Here is a 22959-nt window from a genome sequence, read left to right as displayed (position 1 = left end):
ACTACATAACAGAAATCTGTATTTATTTTTTATTGGTTAGTCAATTAAACTTGCCTGAGCCCGAAGTGACAAATGCAAAAGTATTTATATAATCCAAATTTTACTCTTTAGATATATCTAGGAAAGTGTTTTATCTGCAAATGAAACTTCCTAAATTTCCTTGTAAAAAAAAATTGAAATGCAAGGGGTAACTCACAGAAGGGAAGTTACGTGTCTGTCTTAGTAACTTAACCTGCTAACCAGAAAAGCAGTTTGCTTGTTACTGTAATATTTTTGTATTAATATGTATGTTTTAAAGTTTCGAGTATTTTATTTAGTATTCTATTAATTTAGGCAGTTTTCTGAGTTGAATTTGACATTACATTCTAATACTGTTTAGAAAGTTTTGTTTTGGCTCTACTGTTTAGCTTTTAATTTGTTTTGTTGCTGCTGGCAATTTCTTGAATTTCTAGAATTTGTGAGACTAAACATAGATCCTTATAATTTTTCTTCTCCTTGTTTAACATGGATATGGGATAGTAAAACTCCCATTGCAGCTACTTAGTTTATAATTTGTTTTAAAGAATTACGTGAAATATTTTTAAACGTTTCTATGCTGAAATCTTTATATTGGAAACCTTATCAAATTTCAGTCATGCAGTTTACAAATGCAGCCACAGTAGATATAAAAACAGAAGTGCTATTTCACTTCAAATAATAGGTTGTAACTACAGAGCTCAGTTTTAAAATGTCAATCAATAGAGCAGTGGTTAAACTACTCTTCAACCTGTAATATGGAATACTGTGCAGCACTTAAAAAGATGAAGTTACTTCATAATTATTGACCTGGGTATATATCCCTAAGGCTTGTTTTTAAATGGAAAAAGTGAATTGTGAAAGAATATGTATAACATACTGGGTCATACTTAGGCTTTTAAAAATTATATTTTTATAAGTATAAATATAGAATGTAAATGTATAGCAAAATGAAAGAATACCTACCAGTTGACTAAGTCATTACCAGAGGAGAGGGAAAGCAAAGCTCAGAAGTAAACTTTTAAATTACAATAAAAACTTATCAATATAGTACTTAATTATCAATTTTAAAATGTCATAATTATCTAATTTTGTCACAACAAATAATCCATAACAACAAAAATTCTGACTGATGTCTAAACACTGATCACTACCTCTTTATTAACAAAAATGTTTTAACATCACATAAATGTTATAAATACACAAATTACTATGATTTAGGCTATCTCTTAGGCATGTGGATTTAAAATTCTCTGTGCCACTGGATTTAATTTTTTTCTATGATTTTATAAAGAATTGCTATCTTCTCATGCCTGTAATTCCAGCACTTTGGGAGGCCAAGGTCGGGAGTTTGAGACCAGCCTTGCCAACATGGTAAAACCCCATCTCTACTAAAAATACAAAAATTAGCCAAGCGTGGTGGCAGGTACCTGTAATCCCAGCTACTTGGGAGACTGAGGCAGGAGAATCACTTGCACCCAGGAGGCGGTGGTTGCAGTGAACCAAGATCACGCCAGTGCACTCCAGCCTGGGCGAGAGAGCAAGACTGTCTCAATAAATAAATAAATAAATAAATGGAATTGCTGTCTTTTCTGTGAAAAGTTTTTATTGGGTAATTGTAATTTTTGTCCATTCACATTTTTATAAAATGAGAGCACTCAAGATAGCTGGCTTCTTTTTTTTTTTTTTTTTTGCAACTTTTAAGTTTAAATAGCTTTGAAACATTAATTTTATTTTTTCATGAAATTCTGACTTTCTATTATTAAACCTGATATTTGTTGAATTAAATTGAACCTAAGAAGTACCCATCCAGGTAGTTAGTATACTAGATAGCATAATAATCAATAAAATCTACACTTATAATTAGATGTTGTTAATAAAGTGACTTTTTTTCTTGTACTGCTATTTATCATGTTACTAAGAATCAAAAATTTATGTTCCTGAATGGGTAGAGAGAGCCAGTGATTAAAATACGCGGTAGAAATTTCTCTAGGTGAAGAATACACACGACTACCTGATTTGGTTTCACTGTCAGCAGATACCACCCCAGAGTTACTCTCATGGTACTGAAAGGCATAGTCCCAAAGCCTCTGGTTGAGTTCTTGAAATAAGAAGAATTTTATATTTCATATTAGGGAGAGATCTGGTTGCCAAAAGTGACACAGTTATTTTTTAAATTCTTAGATGAGGTACTGGATCAAGCTTCTCTTTTGATAGGTGTGGTAAAGAATTATACTAAAGAAATAGTATCTTGATCTATAAAAAAGTATATGATGCCTTTTAATATATTGGACAGTCAATCTCTTTATGATTCTCTATTTCTCTGTATAACTAGTTATATGTATTTGTTTATTTTTGAAAAATTGTTCAGGATTGCATTCTATAGACCTTCCTATAATGCATACCACACTATGCTTTGCACATGAGTGCTTAATAGTTTCAAGGACCACAGTTGTTATGGAGTTAAGTCTTTTAAAGTACATTTGAAAAAATTCTCTGTGTTACCTTTTGTTTTTGTTTCTTGATGACAGAAATAATATATGCTCACAATCAGAAGAGAAATCACTCAACTGTATAAATAGAAATTGTTTTATAATAGTTCGTCTGTTTTTTTTTTTTTTTTTTTCTTTTCCGAGACCGAGTCTCATTCTGCCGCCAGGCTGGAGTGCAGTGGTGTGATCTCAGCTCACTGCAACCCCTGCCTCCCAGGTTCAAGCAATTCTCCTGCCTCAGCCTTCCGAGTAGCTGGGACTACAGGTGCGCACCACCATGCCCAGCCAATTTTTGTATTTTTAGTAGAGACGGGGTTTCACCATGTTGGCCAGGATGGTCTCGAGCTCTTGACCTCGTGATCCGCCTGCCTTGGCCTCCCAAAGTGCTGGGATTACAGGCGTGAGCCACTGTGCTTGGCCTAGTTTGTCATTTTTTTAAGTAGACTGTTTCTAATGTTAGGTTTAAATGTATAACAGTGTGGTCTCTTTTTCTTTCTAGTTACTGGACCATTATCAGAATTGCAAATAGCCTATGTATGCAGAGAAACCTTACAGGTACTATATTTTCTTAATATAGTTAGAAAGGCAATTCTAGGCAATATTTTCTTAATGTAGTTAGAAAGGCAATTGCCTGACAATTGATAACTGTAAAATGATAGTCTACCTTAAAGAGAAAGGGTAAAACAAAATGATTTTTCTGTTAATCTCTTATAATTCTGTAAAACTAGTTATTTTTCTTTCATTAATGAATCACATGAATTCATTTAAGCTGATGCCGACATATACAGTGATCATATGTGGAATTCCACTTTGATGCTGATGCACACCATGGTTATGTGAGGTATTCTACTTTATAGCACTTGGCCCTCAGTTGTGTAAATTGGTTTTCAAGAATGAATTACCAAACCTCTCAATTGTAACATGTTGTCTAAGCGTTCCCTTCAAGTTTATGGCAGTAAAAGGAATCTCTTCCATGAGACATAGGGGCTTTTACTATTTCTCTTGAAATAAAATAAATTAGCACAGCATTAACTCAAGGTGTTATCTGAAAACCCTAGTTCTATGTGGTATTAAATGTTATTGATAGCAGAATCTCTTTTTGTAAGTTTGGTTAACATTGCATTAAACAGGTTTCTTTACTTCAGGGCCTGTGAGAACTTTTAGTATGCTAAAATGGGTTATGAATATTCAATAAAGATATAGAGTATGTGGTATTTCTCCCAATTTATTTATTTTTTTCAGTGCCCTGAAAGACTACTCACTGAGAAAATTAGGAATTTAACAATTTTGTTCATATAATTTAAGGCATTTAAATTTGGAGGAGGGAATAAGTAGTAGTGATTGTGGTTTGTATTTTTGTAATTTACAACTGATAATTGTTAATTAATGCTTCTATCTGTAAATTTTCTAGATTGTGTAGTTTCAATTTAGAAAGAAATTGATACTCTATGTGGTGTTCTCTAATATTTTCCAAAATGGGAGATTTGGCTGATCTAGGAAAAAGTTCTAGTCAATTTTGAAGAGTTGATTCTCACATGCTTTAAAAGACATAACCACTGCCAAATCTTACTGAGAGATAAATCAGATTAATTTATCTAACATATATATATTTTTATATATAGAGAGAGAGAGATGTGTAATATATATGTATGTATGTATGTGTGTGTATATTCCTATAACGTTTACATAACGTAGAAACCCACTTCATTGTATCTACATAAAATACAAACTTAATTATACACTCATAGCAGAGAATTATTGACAAATTCATTTTCTTTGTATTTTAATTTCTAAAGTTCATTGTTTCCCTAAGTATTAAACAAAGTACTGAGTAGAGGTGAAAAAATAAAAAAAAAAAAAACAAAGTCGAATTTGCACTCTGGCGCTGGTATGTGACCATAATCTTTTATATAGTTCTAGTTCCCAAAATACAATCCTGTACTGCATAACATTTCAGTCAACAATGGGCTACATATACAACAGTGGTCCCATAAGGTTATAATACTATATTTTTACTGTACCTTTTCTATGCTTAGATATGTTTAGATACACAGTAATTGCCATTGTGTTACAGTTCCTACAATATCAGTACAGTAATGTGCTGTGCAGGTTTGTAGCTTAGGAACAATAGGGCTATACATATACCCCAGGTGTTTAGTAGGCTATGTGTATATACCATCCATGTTTATGCAAGTACCCTCTATGATACTTGCACAACAAAATTGCCTAACAATGCATTTCTCAGAATGTATGCATCCCTATTGTTATGTGAGCATGAGTATATAAAATGAGGCTTAATTTTCAAGAACAAGGATGGAGCTGGAGATCCTTATGTTATGTGAAATAAGCCAGGGACAGAAAGACAAACATCACATGTTCTTACTTATTTGTGGGATCTAAAAATCAAAACAATTAACTCACAGGCATAGGAAGTAGAAGGATGGTTACCCGAGGCTGAGAAGGGATTTGATATGGTCGGGGGGGACTGGGGATGGTTAATGGGTACCAAAAAAAAAAAAAAAGAAAGAATGAGTAAGTTCTAGTATTTGATAACACAACAGGGTGACTATAGTCAGTAATAACTGAATTTTATATTTTAATATAACAGAGTGTCATTGAATTGCTTGTAACTCAAAGGATAAATGCTTGAGGGGATGGATACCACTTTCTCCATGATGTGTTTATTTCACATTGCCGCCTGTACGAAATAAATTCCCCATAAATATATACTTACTATGTACCCACAAAAATTAAAATAAAAAAAAAACAATATGAAGCTTAGGAAGGGAATACCTCCAAGATTATTTCCAATTTTAAAATTCTGTTATGCAGATAAACGTCCACATCTGGTCAAAATCAAGTAACAAGAAGTAGATTTACCATGCTACCCAAAACAATCAAATAAAGTAGGCAAAATATATGAAACAGTGGTTTTCAAGAAACTGAACATCAGGTAATGAAGGACAATGAGGCCTGAAAAATAGGAAACAAACCAAGGAAGCCATTTAATTGCCCCAGCTTATGGCGTTGGGAAAGTTTTCAGGCCACAGTACAGGGAGAAGGAACCCAGGTGGGGTCTCAAGCCAGTTAGAGTATTTGAGGTAGAGTATTGGAGAGTGCTTCAGAGTATTGGAGTATTTTTGAAAATTCAAAAATATACAGCACCCAACAAAGTAAAATTCACAATGTTGGGCATCTACTCGAAGATTACCAGACAAGCAAAGAAGCAAAATAAGATGAAAATCAGTAAAACCAACCCACACTGACAGAGATGCCAGAATTAGCAGACAAAAACATTAAAACAGTTGTAACTGTTAAAGATGCTTAACAAGTTGAGATATGGAAGGTATAAAAAAGGCCCAAGTCAAACTTCTAGAGATGAAAACCAGTGTCTGATGGAATTAACAAAGGATGAAATTAGCAGATGATTAAATATTGAGTGAGCTTTGGATGGAATTAACAAAGGAATTAACAAAGGATGTTAATTAACATGTGTCTGATGGAATTAACAAAGGATGAAATTAGCAGATGATTAAATATTGCAAAAAACGTGTGTTTGAATTTGAGGGCATAGAGATGGAAAATATTCAAAATGAAACATGGAAAGAAAAAATAATTTTTTATAAATGAAGAGTATCATTAAGCTGTAGGACAATTTCAAGTGGCCTAATATGGATATAATTGGTGTCCTTGAAGGGACAACAGAAGAAAAAGGGACAAAAATGAGAAAAAAAAAAAAAGAGAGAGAATGAAGAGACAAAGAGAAAAAAGGGAAACGAAAGAGAAAAGGGAGACAAACTGAAAAGGGGAGATGGCTGAAAATTGTCCATATTTGATGATAACTATTAATATGAACCCACAGATCCAAAGTGCTCAACAAACCCTGAGCACAAAAAAAAAAAAAAAAACGAAAAAAAACTACACTAAGACACATGAATCAAATTGCTTATTTGATTAGAACATTTTAGAAGCATTCAGAACAGGACTCATGATATACAAAAGAACAAAGACAAGGAATATTTATTATTAGAAATAAGTGAGAAGACAGTGGAAAATCTTTAAAGTACTGAAAAAAAAATTGTCAACCTAAAATTCTATTCCTAGAGAAAATCTCTTTCAAAAACAAAGGCAAAATAGAGTTTTTCAGACTTATAAACACTGAAAGAACAAGTCACCAGCAGACCTATCCTACAAGAAATGTTTAAGAAAGTCCAACATTATGCTCAAAGAAAATGCTCATTGGAGCATTTTGTATTTTCTGTTTTCTGATTAGGGATGTTTAACCAGTATATATTCTGCAAGTACTAAAAAATCTGAAATCTGAAATATTTCTGGTCCCAAGCATTTTAGATAGGGATATTCAGCCTGTACTTATAGGGAAATTTATAGCACTAAACAGAAGCTCTCAAAATCAGTATCCTCAGCTTCCACCTAAGAAGCTAGAAAAAGATGAGCAAATATAATGCAAAGTAAGCAGAGAAAGGAAATAAAGATCAGGATAAAAATAAATGAAATGGAAAGAAAAAAATAGTGATAGAGAATGTCAGTGAAATAAAAATCTGATTCTTTGAGATGAGCAATAAAAATGATAAACATCCAGACAGATTGATCAGGAAAAAAAGTAAAAAGAGAAGAAACAAGTGATAAGCATCAGAAATGAATGATGGGATATCAAGACCGAATTTACAAATATTAGATAACAAGACAGTATTATGAACAGTATTATGCCAATAAAATGGGCAGTTTCAACAAGAGATACAAACTACCAAAGCTCACTCAATTATAAATAACCTGAATAATCCTATATGTATTCTCACAAAGAAACTCCGGGCCAGATGATGCCATACAGTAAATTCTACCAGACATATAAGAAAGAAATAATGCCAATCCTGTATATACCTATCTAGTAAATTGAAGAATGAGAAATAACTCCCGAATCATTTTGAGTCAGCATTTTTCTGACACCAAAATTAGACAACACTCTTACAAGAGAACAAAACTACAGGCTAATGTTCTTCATAAACCTAGGTGCAAACATTAAAAATAAAAGATTTAGCAAAGGTAATCCAGTAATATATTTTAAAAGTTAATACATCATAAACAAGTGGAGTTTATTCTAGAATGCAATGTTGGTTTAATATCCAAAAATCATTTCATCTTAACAACTAAAAAAGAAAAACCACATTATCATCTAAATACACACAGAAAGGGCATTTAGCAAAATCCAACATTCATTCCTGATAATAAAAAAGTTCTGAACATGCTAGGAATAGAAAGGAACTTGGTCAACCTGATAAAGCGTACCTGTGAAAAACCTATGACTAACTCATACTTAATGGTAAAAGACGGGATGTTTTTTCCTCCAAGCTCACCCAAACAGGGTGATGAAGTTTGCCTTTACTACTACTTTTCAACATTGTCCTGGAGGTTTCAGCCAGTGCAAAAAGAGAAAATAATGAAATAAAAGGCATCTGGATTAGAAAGTAGGAAGTACAACTCTCTTTATTCACAGACCACATCATCATCTGTATAGAAAATGGAATAAAATCTACAAAGTAGCTACTAGAACTAATAAATTAGGCTAGAAAGATTGTAATATTCAGTATCAATATACAAAAATCAATCAGATTTATATATACTAGCAGTGAACAATCTGAAGTTAAAATAATACAACATATAATAACGTAAAGAATATGACATTCTTAGGGATAAATATGACAAAAGATGCATAAACACCTGCATACAGAAAACTACAAAACTCCTGAAAGAAATTAAAAACCCAAATAAATGGAGAACTATACCATGTTCACAAACCAGAAGACTCAATACTGTTGAGATGATAATTCTTCACAAATTGATCTGTAGATTCAGTGCAACCCCAATCACAATTTGAGGAGGATTTTTATTAAAGAAGTTGACATGCTGATTCTAAAATTGCTGTGGAAATGTAAAACACCTAGAATAGTCAGACAACTTTGAAAACCTGATCTATAGTGCCAGAAAGCACATCAGTGTTTGTGAGGGTTGTGGGGAAGAATGGGAAAATTATAAAGGAGCACCACATAAGGAAACTTTTAGGAGTAATTAATATGTTCGATATCTTGATTGTGTTTAGTGAAGTATTTCTGATTTTTATCAGAAAATAAATTAGAAATCTTCAGGCCGGGTGTGGTGGCTCATGCCTGTAATCCCAGCACTTTGGGAGGCTGAGGTGGGTGGATCACTTGAGGTCAGGAGTTCAAGACCAGTCTGGCCAACATGGTGAAACCCCCTCTCTACTAAAAAATACACAAATTAGCTGGGCATAGTGGCACATGCCTGTAATCCCAGCTACTTGGGAGGCTGAGGCAAGTGAATCACTTGAACCCAGGAGATGGCGGCTGCAGTGAGCCAAAATCACTGCCACTGCACTCCAGCCTGGGCAGTGAGACTCTGTCTCAAAAACAAAAACAAATCTTTAAAATATAGTAAACATTGATTTACTTATCTAGGTTTTTTTCTCCCCAAAAAAGACATTCTAGTTTTTCTTATTCAATAAGAATTTAAGTAGAAAATTTAGGAGTCACATTTACAGTTTTGCTGATACATTCTTTTTTTTTTTTTTTTTAAACTTTTAGGGTCTTGCCTATTTGCATACTAAAGGCAAAATGCATAGAGATATCAAAGTAAGTTCATTTAATACATTTAAATTGCCAATTCTATTGGAAGAAATTTTATGATGCTAATTTAATTGTATTTGTATTTTTGTTCTAGGGTGCTAATATTTTATTGACAGACCATGGCGATGTAAAATTAGGTATGTTATTTCAAATTCCTAAAATTTTTTCCAAAAATTTAATGACATTTTAATAAAATTTTTATAAAATTTTAAATGAGAATTAACATTATACAGATTTCATTTTCATATCAAGAGTCACAGTAATGTTTAACTTTTGATCCAGTAATTTTACTCCCAAAACTCATTTTAAGGAAATTAAACCTAAAGATGGAAAATCCATATTCACTGAAGCATTAACCATAATATTACTTGTGGTAGAAAAAATGCAAACGTAAGTCTAGCAATAGAAAAACTGTTAAACTGTGATAAATCTATTCAATCATTGATATCTATGAATGTGTAAGAGTAACATCTGGTGTGTTAAATGACAAAAATGGACTGTATATTTATTTAGTATTTTACAACCACGTGTTTCTGTGTGTTATTTTGTTTGTTTTGAAGGAGATGGTCTCACTCTGTCATTCAGGCTGGAGTGCAGTGATTCAGTCATAGCTCACTGTGTACTTGGACTCCTGACCTCAGGCTATCCTCCCACCTAATCCTCCCAAGTAGCAGGGATTACAATACAATCATGTTTAACTACAACACTTAAAAAGTTTATACATAGAAAAAAAAGACTGTAAAAAAAATAGTACCAGAATGCTATCCTTGTTATATTAGGATAAAAGGAATACAGGTGTGTGTTTTTCCCATGTGTTTTATTTTTTGTGCTTTTTTTTTCTCTTTTTCCCAAATTAACTTCATTGTGTATATAATAAAAATATTTTTTGTTAACTTTGTTGTTAATAAAGTATTTTCATTCTAGTAAAGTGCCAATAAATTTTTTTAATAAGTATGTTGTGAACTAAGCAAGAAGAGATTTAGGTATTCCATTTATGCACATTTTTCTAACATTAATATTTGAATTATTAATACTTCCATGCCTAAGGGTGAAAGTAAAAATGTTGTTTGGTGTATTGTAAAGAACTAAAATTTTCTGTTTTTTTCCTTACTAGCTGACTTTGGTGTGGCTGCAAAAATAACAGCTACCATTGCAAAACGAAAATCTTTCATTGGCACCCCTTACTGGTAAGACATTACTGTGATTGAGTTTGATCCATTTTCATTTCTTCATGGTTTTGTGATCAACCTCGATACTTGGTAATAGAAGTAATAATTAAAAGTAGGGAGATTTGCGTGCTCCTTGATAGTATCATAAGTTCTGGTTGGGTTAGGGAACTTTGATGCTCATATTCATGGTTCAGCCTTCCCTCTGTTGAAGTGCTAATAATTTTTACTATCCCTGTGATTTTATATTGAGAGGGCTCTTAGGTATGAAATTTTCAAAAGATTTGCCTCCTGTAATTTTCTTACCCTTTCTTCTGGCATTCTCTTTTAATCTAGGACTTTTCCACTTTATTTTATTTTAAGTTGCGGGGTACATGTGCAGGATGTCCAGGTTTGTTACATAGGTAAACGTGTGCCATGGTGGGTTTGCTGCACCTATTGACCCATCACGTAAGTTTAATCTAGGATTCTTCTTCCTGGTTGTTAAAACTCCATCCTACCTACCATTACTCTCACCAGCCATCCCACTCTTAGTGCATTCCACTGATTACTGACAAAATAATCTTTCTAAAACACTGCTTTCATTATTGATAGATGATAGAAATAAAAAGCCTCATAACAAAACCTTAATATTTAAAATAGTGGATGTTATAAAAGGTGACATTTGCAGTTTGTGTGAAAGGTTGAATTCTTTTTTTTTTTTTTTCTGAGACAGGGTTTCATTCTGTCACGTGGCTGGAGTGCGGTGGCACAATCACAGCTCACTGCATCATTGACCTCCCGGAGCCAGATGATCCTCCCATTTCAGCCCCCGAAATAGCTGAGACTACAGGCATGCAACATCACAGCCAGCTAATTTTTTGTAATTTTTTTTGTAGAGACAGGATTTCATCTAAAACTCCTGGGCTGGTCTAGAACTCAAGTGATCTACCTCCCAAAGTGCTGAGATTACAGACTTGAGCCACCATGCTTAGCCAATTTGGATTCTTTAATGTGCAGTGTTTGGATAATTTGTTATTTGAAAAGAAATTTAAGTAGCTCCGTACCTCATACCTGATGTCAAAAAATCGTAAGTTTTTTGACATCAAAAAATAGTCAAGTTCACACCTGTAATCCCAGCACTTTGAGAAGCTGAGGCGGGCGGATCAAGAGGTCAGGAGATCGAGACCATCCTGGCTAACACGGTGAAACCCCGTCTCTACTAAAAATACAAAAAAATTAGCCGGGCGTCGTGGCAGGCGCCTGTAGTCCCAGCTCCTCGGGAGGCTGAGGCAGGAGAAGCGCGTGAACCCAGGAGTCAGAGCTTACAGCGAGCCGAGTGCGCACCACTGCACTCCAGCCTAGGCGACAGAGCGAGACTCCGTCTCAAAAAAAAAAAAAGTGAAACCAAAAGAGCCATCAGTAACTACCTGCTTTAAGAGCTGAGGAAGGCTTTCTGAACATAAAGAATAAAACCTTAAAAGGAAATGTTGATAGATTTAACTGCATGAAAATTTAAAACTTATTTATGTCCACCAGCTTAAACAAAATTAAAAGGCAAGTAAAAAAACAGGAAATATTGTCTAAAATATGCCAAACTAGGTTTAATATTTTTCATATGTAAGTTCTTACAAGTCGATAAAAAGAATGTCTCATTAGAAGCAGTTAGTAAAATAATACATATTAAGTGTGGTAACGTATGATAATGGATCACAAGAAGTTACGGATTTCTTTTTTTTCTAATACCAACTCTATTAGCAAAAACAATGGCATAGACTTATTTGTGCCAAAAGAGAATACTTTTTCCATAAAAAAGAAAGCTAGAATATATCTAATAGGTGAGGGGTAACCAAAACTTTTTACATGAGACCAGTAGGAAAAGCCCCAAAATTAACAAAGACTCAGTTTTCAATGACACATTCATCACAGGCCAATTAAAAAACTACATAAAAATCTTACCTACATATTAGAAATACATTTTTAATTCATTCATAGATCCAACAACCTTTTAGACATATAAAGAAAAATTATTAACTGACAAAAAAACACTACGTATCGAATTCATTTACTGTCACTTAAAGGGTGTCTACAGAATTCTCACCTCAATATTTTCATGGAAAATAAGTGGAAATCAATAGTCCAGAGATCCTCATTAAGAATCAGCCACTGATACACACAATATATTTATAATTTGTATAATATTTCATTCATGTGCATGTTTTGAGCATTAGTCAATGTTTAATTTGCATCAGGCTTTTCAAATTAAATTTATAAGATTTCTTTTTAATAGGCATTCTCAGATGACTTTTGAAATAATTATTAAAATGGAAACTTACCTGTTTTGCCAAGTACTAGGATTTAGATACAGAATACATTCTTATAAGATTCATCTCCAATGTGCACATGTCATGTGTCTTTGAATGTACCTGAGAGAAACAAAGGCATCCCCACATTCCATATGTTTACAGGGATTTTCAGAAATGACTTCTTTCATGTCTTCAACTAGAACTGGAAACACTGAGGACATTACCACATTGTTTACATGCGTATTTTCCCCCCAGTATGAGTTTTATATTTTAAAAGGGAAGTGGCAAAATTACATGTCTTCCCATATTCCTTACATTCATAGGTTTTTCTTCAGTATGAGTTTTTTTTATGTGTTCAAAGGGAACTGGAACATACAAAGGCTTTACAACATTTCTCATATACATATGGTTATTCTCCAGTATAATTTTTTTCATGTTTTCAAAGATAACTCAGATAATTGAATGTTTTCCCACATTCCTTACATTCCTGGGATTTCTATGAAGTATGTTATTTCATGTTTACATACAGAACTGGAATATCTGAAGGCTTTATCGCATGTCTTACAATAATAAGGTTTCTCTCCAGTATGAATTCTGTCATGTGTTTCAAGGTAATTGAAATGACTAAAGGCTTTACCACATTTTATTTTATTTTTTTACCTTCATAGAGTTTCTCTCCAGTATGAGTTTTTTCATGTGTTCGAAGGGAACTGAAATGTCTGAAGGTTTTACCATATTTTTCACATTCATAAAGTTTATCACCAGTATGAGTTCTCTCATGTATTTGAAGGTAACTGAAATGACTGGAGGATTTACCACATTTTTGACGTTCGTAGGGTTTCTCTCCAGTATGAGCTTTCATGTCTTCTAAGGGAACTGTATTGATTGAAGGCTTTACCACATTTTTTATAGTCACAGGATTTCTCTCTGTGTGTTCTTTCATGTCTTCACATGGAGCAGAAATGACGGAAGGCTTTACCACATTTCTTACATTTATAGGGTTTCTGTCTAGTATTATTTCTTTCATGTTTCTGAAGGGAACTAGAAAAAATAACTCCCTTACCATATTTCTTACATGTAAAAGATTTTTCACCAGTATGAGCCCTTTGAAAGTAACTAAGACAACTTAATTCTTTCGCATATTCCCTACATTCATAGCGTTTCTCTCCAGTGTGAGCACCTTTGTGGTTATGAAGGTAACTGGAATATTCAAGGGCTTTATCACATTTCTTACATTTATGAGGTTTTTCTCCACTGTTAGTTATGTTTTTGAAAAGAACTGCAGAGTCTCAAGGATTTACCAGATTTCTTCTGTTCTCGGGGTTTTTCTCCAATGTGGATTACTTTATGTCTTTGAAGTAAATAGGGAAATTTAAATGTTTTCTCATGTTTCTTACATCATGTAGTGGCCTGCAGGTCATGGCTAGGGGCATGCAACCCCTACAGACTTCTTTGTTCCTTCTTTACTCTCACTGCTTCACTTGACTAACCTAAAAAAATATATATTCTGAATAATGTTTCCCTTGATGAACAACTTAAATTACTTTTTTCTATCAAATTGGAAAATATTTGGAATTATGGGCATGCTTACTATCACTAAATATTTGACAGTGAGAGTAGAAATTGGTACAACAGGGGTTAGGGAGGGAGAGCATCAGGAAGAATAGCTAATGGATGGCTGGGCTTGATATTAATACCAAGGTGATGGGTTGATCTGTGCAGCAAACCACCATGGCACACATTTACCTGTGTAAAAAACCTGTACATCCTGCACATATACCCTGGAACTTAAAATAAAAGTTGAAGGAAAAAAAAAAGAAATTGGTAGAACGATTTTGAAGCATAATTTGATGGTAATGTTTATCAAAAACTTTAAGCAATATTTATCTTCTTTATTCTCAGTAATTCCATATCTAGTAATTTATTAGAGAGGCATACAGATTTATATATGATAAGCTTTATCACACTATTTTAATGATAAAAATTGAGGGAAAATAATACACAACAGGAAGGGAATTACATTTATTCAATTCAGTGGAATAATATGCTACGGCTCATGATATGTTGTTAATTTTAGAAAGCAAGATTCCAAGTAGTATATGCAATATGATACCATTTTATAAAAGGTGTGTGTGTGTGTGTGTAAAAATGGATGAAAATATGTGAAACAGGAACTCTCTTTGAGTGGGATCATGCTTAGCTTGTTTTCTTCCATATTTTTTCATATATTCCAAATTGTTTTCAGTCAACACATATCACTTTAACAGAAAAAAAGCCTCAATAAGTATCAGTTAAATAAAAGTTAAATGAAGATATAGGTGAGTTAGATAACCTATAGGATTGCCTTCATCACATCAGAGTCTCTCACTCTCTATGACTGTCCTTTTTGTGAATACTCTTCTAGTCTAAATTGTCTATTTTTTGTATCCTGACTATATCAGGTGAAATACTACTACTTTAGCTTTCTTTACTACTTCCCTAAGATACCCTTTTTCTGTGTTTATCTTAAGCCCTCCCCTTTCTTAAGAGGGCCACACTCTCTACCTTTCTATACCTATGGCCAACTGATTGAATACAGTTTCCCACTGAGCCAGGAAGTGCAACAGTCACAGTCAACTTGACATTCCAGTTAGCCACCACTAACTGATTCCAGTGGGTAGAGGAGATGAATCCTGTTTGCTTTCTCTGGGCTCCACCTCAGCCTCTTTCCTCTGTGAAACATGCCTTCAATTATCTTGCTCCATGGTGATTGTTTACTTCTCCTTACTCCTATATCCATTGTTATGTATGTAGCACTTGCATATAGTACACATCTACATGTTCACATTTTTAGTATACATACTTTATATGCTAACCACACTTGAGAGACAGGGTGTTAATATAACTTTTTGTAGCCTAAGTACATATAAAAGCAACTTGTACCTTGTGGATATTCAATTCAAATTAATTGAAGTTAAGTTAGTAAACATTTGAAAAGATAAAAGAATATTTCCCCTGAACAGTATCATCTATACTTTATAACTTCAGAGGCCTTCTACAGTGCTGATTCCCAAACTTGTAACTCCAGCTTCAGTCTTCTGTATATTCAACAGTTGTTTAATAATAGCTCTATTTCAATATCCACAAGCATTTCCTCCTCAGATCTGTATCTTAAGTTAACCCCTTTCGTTCTGTTCCCTCTGCTACTGCCTTTGAAAAGTTCTCTAACATATCTGCCTGACTGATTTCACCTGATTTCACACTGTCCTTCATCTTGCCATGCAGTTTTACATTGTTTGACCTCATAATTAAATCTTTCATTGGGTCCCCATCATTTTCATGATAAAGTCTAACCTTTTTTGTATAATCAGTAGATCATTTATAATCTAGCCTCTACTTCTGAGGTTGATTTCCCAAACACTTTCGAAACTTTCTCAAACCATGTGTTATTTCCTGTCCATTACAGACTTATTTGTAAAATAAGATAAAAATGAATGTATGCATTTGGACAAGCATAAACGCTTACTCTCCATTTCTGTATTTATCACAGACTGGTAGCCAGCAATATATGGCCCCTTATCAGTTTGCAGGTGATACATTGAGCACTGTCCTGTCAGCTTTCCTGGTCTCCCTGAATTTGTACTCGTTTCCTCTCACTGAAATGTCCAGGCTCCCCACCCTACTTAGAAGTCTCACCTTCTTTAGGAACTTTTCTTTGACCTTCACAGGGATTTAGGTATTCTTTTTCTTTTTGCCTATTATATAACAAGATTCACAAAAATAGAAACCAAACTAAAACAAGATTTTTCCTTAGAGCATAAACATTCAGAGGAGGGCATTCAAGATTCTTAATTAATTTTAAAAGTGTGTATGTGTGTGAAATAGAGATTTAAGCCTTTACTTAGTAATATTTCTTCTTTCCTAGTAAACACCTCTCAGCTTCCTTCCCTCCAACAAGTCTGGTGATTATAACAGAAGTAACAGATTCAGATCAATATTTAACAACAAAAATGTTGTATTCATTGATTCCTTCTAGGATGGCCCCAGAAGTTGCAGCAGTAGAGAAGAATGGTGGCTACAACCAACTCTGTGATATCTGGGCAGTAGGAATAACAGCAATTGAACTTGGAGAACTTCAACCACCTATGTTTGATCTCCACCCAATGAGGTGTTCTCATTATTTATAATTATCCAGTTATTGATCAAGTCTATGGGGAAAGTGAAATGCTGATAACTCAGCATCAAGCTCATTTTTAAGAATGAAAAATAGTAAAGGTATTGTAAGGGATTTAGGAGTAATCTCTTCCAAAACTTATTGTGGGCTAGTCCGAAGGTAGTTACCTCAATTCATTTTTCACAATTACAGATCAAGCTCCTTGTTCTGCTCTTGTTCTCCTTCTCACTACTGTACTTGACTAGTCTTTAAAATAAATAAATAAAACCTGTCTTGTATTGCTGCTTCTAAAACAACATAAGAGTAAATTGTCTGTACTGTTTGAAGCTTTTCCATAAAACAAATTTCCCTTCATAATCACACTAGGATATGAGAGTTAACATTATTTTAAGACTTTTTGAGTCTTCATGTTCATTCTTTTATCAATTGATCTTTTTTTTTTGTTGTATGTGGAATTATAAGTAAATGATAGAATGCAGATGAAACTTTTCTAGTTATATTTGATTTTGTTTCTTTTTATTTTATCCAGGAATAATGAAGAGGTATCTATGCTGAATATAATTATCATTTACATTCTAGGATGTATTATCTCAGAAAAAAATATTTGAGGGCATCTGAAAAGTTTTTTGGTACTTTGAAGGAAAAGATAGATTAGGCTTAAATTGACACTTTAAATCGTATGAAGCTAAAAAGAAAATTAACAGAATGGTGAAAGTGTTTTGCTAACATGATTGGCAACAGATTGATGTATACTATATAAGGAAATCATTCAAAGACTACAAGCAAAAGATAGATTAAGGTTTATGAGCAAGTACCAGATACGGGAATCTATTTGACCTCATAAGCAGCTAAAGATAATATATATTAAAAGATACCTACTTTTAGCTAGAATGCTGATAAGTACAGACCTTTTGGAAAAATACTTTGATGTTATTTGTGATGGGCAATACAAATGTTTCAGTGCTTCCACCGTTTAGGGGATTATAATTCAGAAATAATCTAAGGAAAGAAAATGCTAAGAATTATGCATTTCAGGATAACAAGGGAAAAAATCTAAATATGTAGTAGTTGGTGAATTCTTAAGCCAATTATTTAACAGTTAAGGGCAGCCATTACATATGTATGAACCAAAGCAAAATGGAAAATTGATTATTAGTGAAAAAAATTATAAATACTAATGTAAATGTAATGTAATTGGTAAGCATTTAGATAAAGACTAAAAGGATTAGAAAAATGTTTTAAAGAGATTAGAAAATTTTAAATAATAGAATGGTGGGAATATAGTTTTTTTAATTTTTCCTTTGAATCATTTAATTTTTAGAAAGGAAAAATGTATTTGTTATGCTAAAAAAGAATCAGGAATTTGCTTAGAAACCTGGGATTTTTGTAGGAAATGCTGAAATAGAGCATTTTAGAACTTCCTTCTTAAATCCTCTATCATACTACCCCCATAGCCCACAAGAAAATGGGTCACACGTCAGTTTATAGACAAAGTTCTCTTGTAGATTGGTTTATGTATTTAATATACTGAGAGAATATGGGAAATCATTGTCCAAAAAAGGAAAACAATCAGGAAATGGATGTAATTTGCCTATACACCCACCCAAAATAAATATGGAGGCCAGTCTTTGGTTAAATATGCAACCTAATGTTAGAGTAACATGTCATCTCTATGTATTAGAGAATTATATACAATTATATAGACATGTGCTTAAGATATAATACTAGTTACATATGTAACAGTATAGTAAGAAAACTCTTTTCCAATATTTGGTGGGTTTGCTTTCTGAATAAGGACTTGTTGGAAATTTAAAAATCTTCTCTGTAGTCAAGAGAAATTTTTTGAAAGCTATCTAAAATATTAAAAATTTAATTTCTATATCCCCTAGTAGTTTTCATCATTGTCCACTTATGTGGTAGTCTTGTATAAATTCATTACAGAATATTCTTTCTAATTGTTAGATGTAGTAATTTTGATATTGTTCTTTAACTATAATTTTTATTTCAGGGCTCTCTTCTTAATGTCAAAAAGTAATTTTCAGCCTCCAAAACTAAAGGACAAAACAAAATGGTGAGTTAAAGAATATATAGTTTTATAGAATTTTACAATCGAAAGGAGTATAGATTCAGTTCCCATATTTTGCAGATGATTAAACAGAAGTCCATAGACATTAAGCAGTTTTCTCAAAGTTACACAGCTGATTTGCTTGCAGACCTATGGCAAGGATCTAGATTTATTTTCTGGTATTTCTTTTTTTTTTTTTTTTTTTTTTTTTTGAGACAGGATTTTGCTGTGTTATCCAGGCTGGAGTGCAGTGTCGTGATCATAACTCACTGCAACCTCAAACTCCTGGGCTCAAGAGATCCTCCCTCCTCAGCCTCCTGAGTAGCTGGGACTATAGGATGTGCCACCACAACTGGCTAAGTTTTGTTTGTTTGTTTGTTTGTTGTAGAGACAGGGTCTCACTATGTTGCCCAGGCTGGTCTCAAACTCCTGGCCTCAAGGGATCCTCCCACTTCAGCCTTCCAAAGTACTGGGATTACAGGTGTAAGCTACTGTGCCCAGCCCAGTGTTTCTTTCTTTTTTTTGGAGACGGAGTCTCGCTCTGTTGCCAGGCTGTAGTACAGTGGCGCAATCTCGGCTCAATGCATCCTCCGCCTCCCGGGTTCAAGTGACACTCCTGTCTCGGCCTCCCGAGTAGCTGGGACTACAGGCACATGCCACCAGGCCAAGCTAATTTTTGTATTTTTAGTAGAGATGGGGTTTCACCATGTTGGCCAGGATGGTCTCATTCTCTTGACCCCGTAATCTGCCCACTTCGGCCTCCCAAAGTGCTGAGATTACAGGCATGAGCCACCTCACCCGGCCCAGTGTTCTTTATAATCCAGTGTTCTCATAAAACTCAATAATTTTCTTAGGTCTTCGGCAGATTGGGTAAGAAGTGTGGTGAGGATAGAATTAGAAGTGAATACATGAAGATTTTGAAGAATCATCTATTTTTGCACTATCTTCCTTTACTTCCATTAATTACACATTGACTTTCATGGAAGGTGATATGAAAAGGGTTTCCAGATAACATGACACTTAAAATCAATCTCTGTTGGTTTTTCCCTCTCTTCCTTACGTAATACTCAAAAAGATTATTACTTATTTTCATCTTGATCCCTTCTTTCTCTTACAAAGTAAAGCAGTTTACCTATCTTTATAGTCCAAAAAGATGTCATCAATTGGTTAATAAAAATTAAAGATTATTTTTCTGGTAATATCTTCCCCATACATTTAATAAAAGAAGCTGTGCAAATAAGTTTCTGAGTTCTTAAATTCTAGAATTCCTTATCTAGATTACATGGATCTTTGAGGATCTGTGAGCCCCCAAAATTCTGTATGTATATCCATTTTTCTGAGAAGACAGTCCATTGCTTATTTCAGATTCTAAGAGGCCCCTCCCCACAAACAGGTTCTCAACGACTGCTTTATGTTTCAGTAGTCTGTCTTAGCATAGTTTTATTTAGGACTCAAGCCATTCTGGGGATGATGACAGGAAAGAATGGCAAATCACACTGTGGAAAGAAAGGAGTTTATATTCTGCTGCTAATTATATTCCTTTGTATTGACACTGGGTCCTTCCTATTCCCTGTTGCTCTAAGTTCCTAGACATCTGGAACTGAACGGTTTTATGGCAGGAATGACTGATACACATTCAGGAATGAATGACTGTTAGCTATAAATGCTAAATTCACAGTCAGATTTCAGAACAGTTATTACCATTGGAGAACCTTTGCCAGTCCCGATACCGTCTGACTCCATGTTATCTTTATCGCAAGCCACCAAATGTGATGCAGTGATGTGATTTCTCTGCAGAGAACTGCTGTGTGGTGGTTGTCATTGCTGATAAATACGGTTATTTCATACCTTTAGTTCTTGTCCATTCTCTCCAGTGGAATCTTGGCAATGGTAGAAATACCTTTTTGTGTCATTTCTTAATAATCAAAATGTGATACCTTTAATTTATGTCTTCTCTCTTTCCCCACTTCATCAGTGAAGGTGGCAGAAAACCCTTCTAGTTGCTAAAATTGCTCCCTCCTCTTTGCCTTTTTTTCTAAGAAATTCATCAGCCTCTTTGGGATTTAAATAGTCTCTTATATTACCCCATGCCTACCTTTCGTGCCGTCCAACTCTTTTGGTATAGCACAATATTTACATACTAGGTAAATTATGCAATGAAAAAAGGACATTTTGACTCCTAAGTAGTACGTAGAAAAGAAGGTCATATATAAATGACACAGCCTATCTATTTCTGATTGTTAGTGTAATTTTTGTGGTTGTATATTACTGTTCTGTTACTTAATTGTATTTTATTTAAAAGACAAAACTGACACAGATGTTTCCAAGGAATATATTGTACTTTAACTAAGTGGCCCAATAAAAAATCATGGTGTTTTAGGCTAACTGTTCCTAAGTTAATGTTATTTACTAACACCAAAACGTAATAGTAATGAAATATTTTTGTACGTCTCTTTTTATTTTAAGGTCATCAACATTCCATAATTTTGTCAAAATAGCACTAACCAAAAACCCGAAAAAAAGACCAACTGCTGAAAGACTTCTGACTGTAAGTCATTGAAATTACAAGGGGTCTTCCTATAGTCATAAATTAGACATATCAGTAGAACAAAAGTATTTATGTTTTTAAGATAAAAATGTTAGTGATCTCTTACAGCAGGGGTCAGCAAACTTTCTTTTTTTTTTTTTTTTTGGAAACAGGGTCTCACTCTGTCACCCAGACTGGAGTGCAGTGGCGTGATCTCAGCTCACTGCAGCCTCCACCCCCACCCCCCAGGATCAAGCCATTCTCCTGCCTTAGCCTCCCATGTAGCTGGGATTACAGGCGCGTGCCACTACCACCTGGCTAATTTTTGTATTTTTAGTAGAGACAGGGTTTCACCGTGTTGGCCAAGCTGGTCTTGAACTCCTGACCTCAAATGATCCACCCGCCTCAGCCTCCCAAAGTGCTGGGATTACAGGCATGAGCCACCATGCCTGACCAGCAGATTTTCTATAGGCGGGTCACATAGTAAATATTTTAAACTTTGTGGGCCATACAGCCTCTGCCACAACTACTGAGTTCTGCCATTATAGCCCAGAAGCAGCCATAAACAGTGTATATATGTGGGTATAGTTTTAATACTCAATAAATATTTACAAAAAGAGGCAGGCAGTGCACTAGATTTTCCCCATGGGCTGTAGTTTGCTGACCCCTGCCTTAGAGAAAACTTTAAAATGTTGCTGTCAGCTAAAACAAATTGCTTTTCTTGTCTTCTAATGTAAATTTATAGAATACTCTGCATATGTGTGTGTATAAAACACTTTTATGTTAGAAATAGTCAGTGATTACAACAACCTAAGAAGCTTTACTGACATGCCAATATTTAATTATATATGTCTTTGTAAATTAACATAATTTTACAGAATTAAATGTATGCACATATATGATATACATGCTTTTTTCTTATTGTGATTATGTACCATACCACAGTATTCATTTGCATCAGTATAGTGATATGAGTAATGAATGTGAGTAATGAATGTCATTGGTATAGCCATATCTAATCTATATTAATTTTAGAACTTAATATGGATTAGATAACTTTACAAAAAGAAATTCCTTTCTAAATTTACCCTACAAAGGCTCTTCAGTTTTATATAATGTGTAATTATGGATTCTCTGATTAATATTTTTACTAACACAGTTTATTTGTATTAGTAGACTCCCATATACTTGTCTCTGCTAGTTACTGAATGAAAAAATGAAGATAGCATTTTCTTTAAGCCATAGATGTAAAGGCATACTCATGAAATTTCATTTTGTTTTCTTTTAGCACACTTTTGTTGCACAGCCAGGTCTCTCTAGAGCCCTAGCAGTTGAACTGTTAGACAGAGTGAACAATCCAGATAACCATGCACATTACACTGAAGCAGATGACGATGACTTTGAGGTAAGGAGGAAGTGTTTGCAGTCTCATAGTTGAAAATAAATGTTTTATAAGGCCTTAAAGTTTGCTTTCTTTTCTTTGTTTTCTGAGTCTGTCTTTTAACTTAGTTAAAACAGATTTAGCTACAGAGATTAATAATGTAAACTACACTTTTTCTGCACATAATTATCAGTTGATACTTTTTTATTGTGGTAT

At 33.9% G+C, this 22959-nt stretch overlaps 1 protein-coding gene across 4 annotated transcripts in view; it reads left to right on the top strand.

Annotated features, from left to right (window-relative positions):
• MAP4K5 (mitogen-activated protein kinase kinase kinase kinase 5) overlaps nt 1-22959 on the top strand; it is a 114011-nt gene that overhangs the window by 47192 nt on the left and 43860 nt on the right. For all 4 annotated transcript variants that reach the window (XM_055361462.2, XM_063698294.1, XM_055361461.2 and 1 more), the window contains exons 6-13: nt 3007-3062; nt 9125-9172; nt 9261-9303; nt 10281-10353; nt 16633-16764; nt 18779-18841; nt 21302-21383; nt 22651-22767. In XM_055361462.2, coding sequence (XP_055217437.1) covers nt 3007-3062; nt 9125-9172; nt 9261-9303; nt 10281-10353; nt 16633-16764; nt 18779-18841; nt 21302-21383; nt 22651-22767 — 614 coding nt within the window. The remainder of the gene's footprint in view (nt 1-3006; nt 3063-9124; nt 9173-9260; nt 9304-10280; nt 10354-16632; nt 16765-18778; nt 18842-21301; nt 21384-22650; nt 22768-22959) is intronic.

The sequence above is a fragment of the Gorilla gorilla genome, chromosome 15 (assembly GCF_029281585.2).
Source record: "Gorilla gorilla gorilla isolate KB3781 chromosome 15, NHGRI_mGorGor1-v2.1_pri, whole genome shotgun sequence".
NCBI classification, from domain to species: domain Eukaryota; kingdom Metazoa; phylum Chordata; class Mammalia; order Primates; family Hominidae; genus Gorilla; species Gorilla gorilla.
The sequence above is the reverse complement of the archived record's forward strand: the minus strand, read 5'-3'. Positions and strand labels throughout refer to the sequence as shown.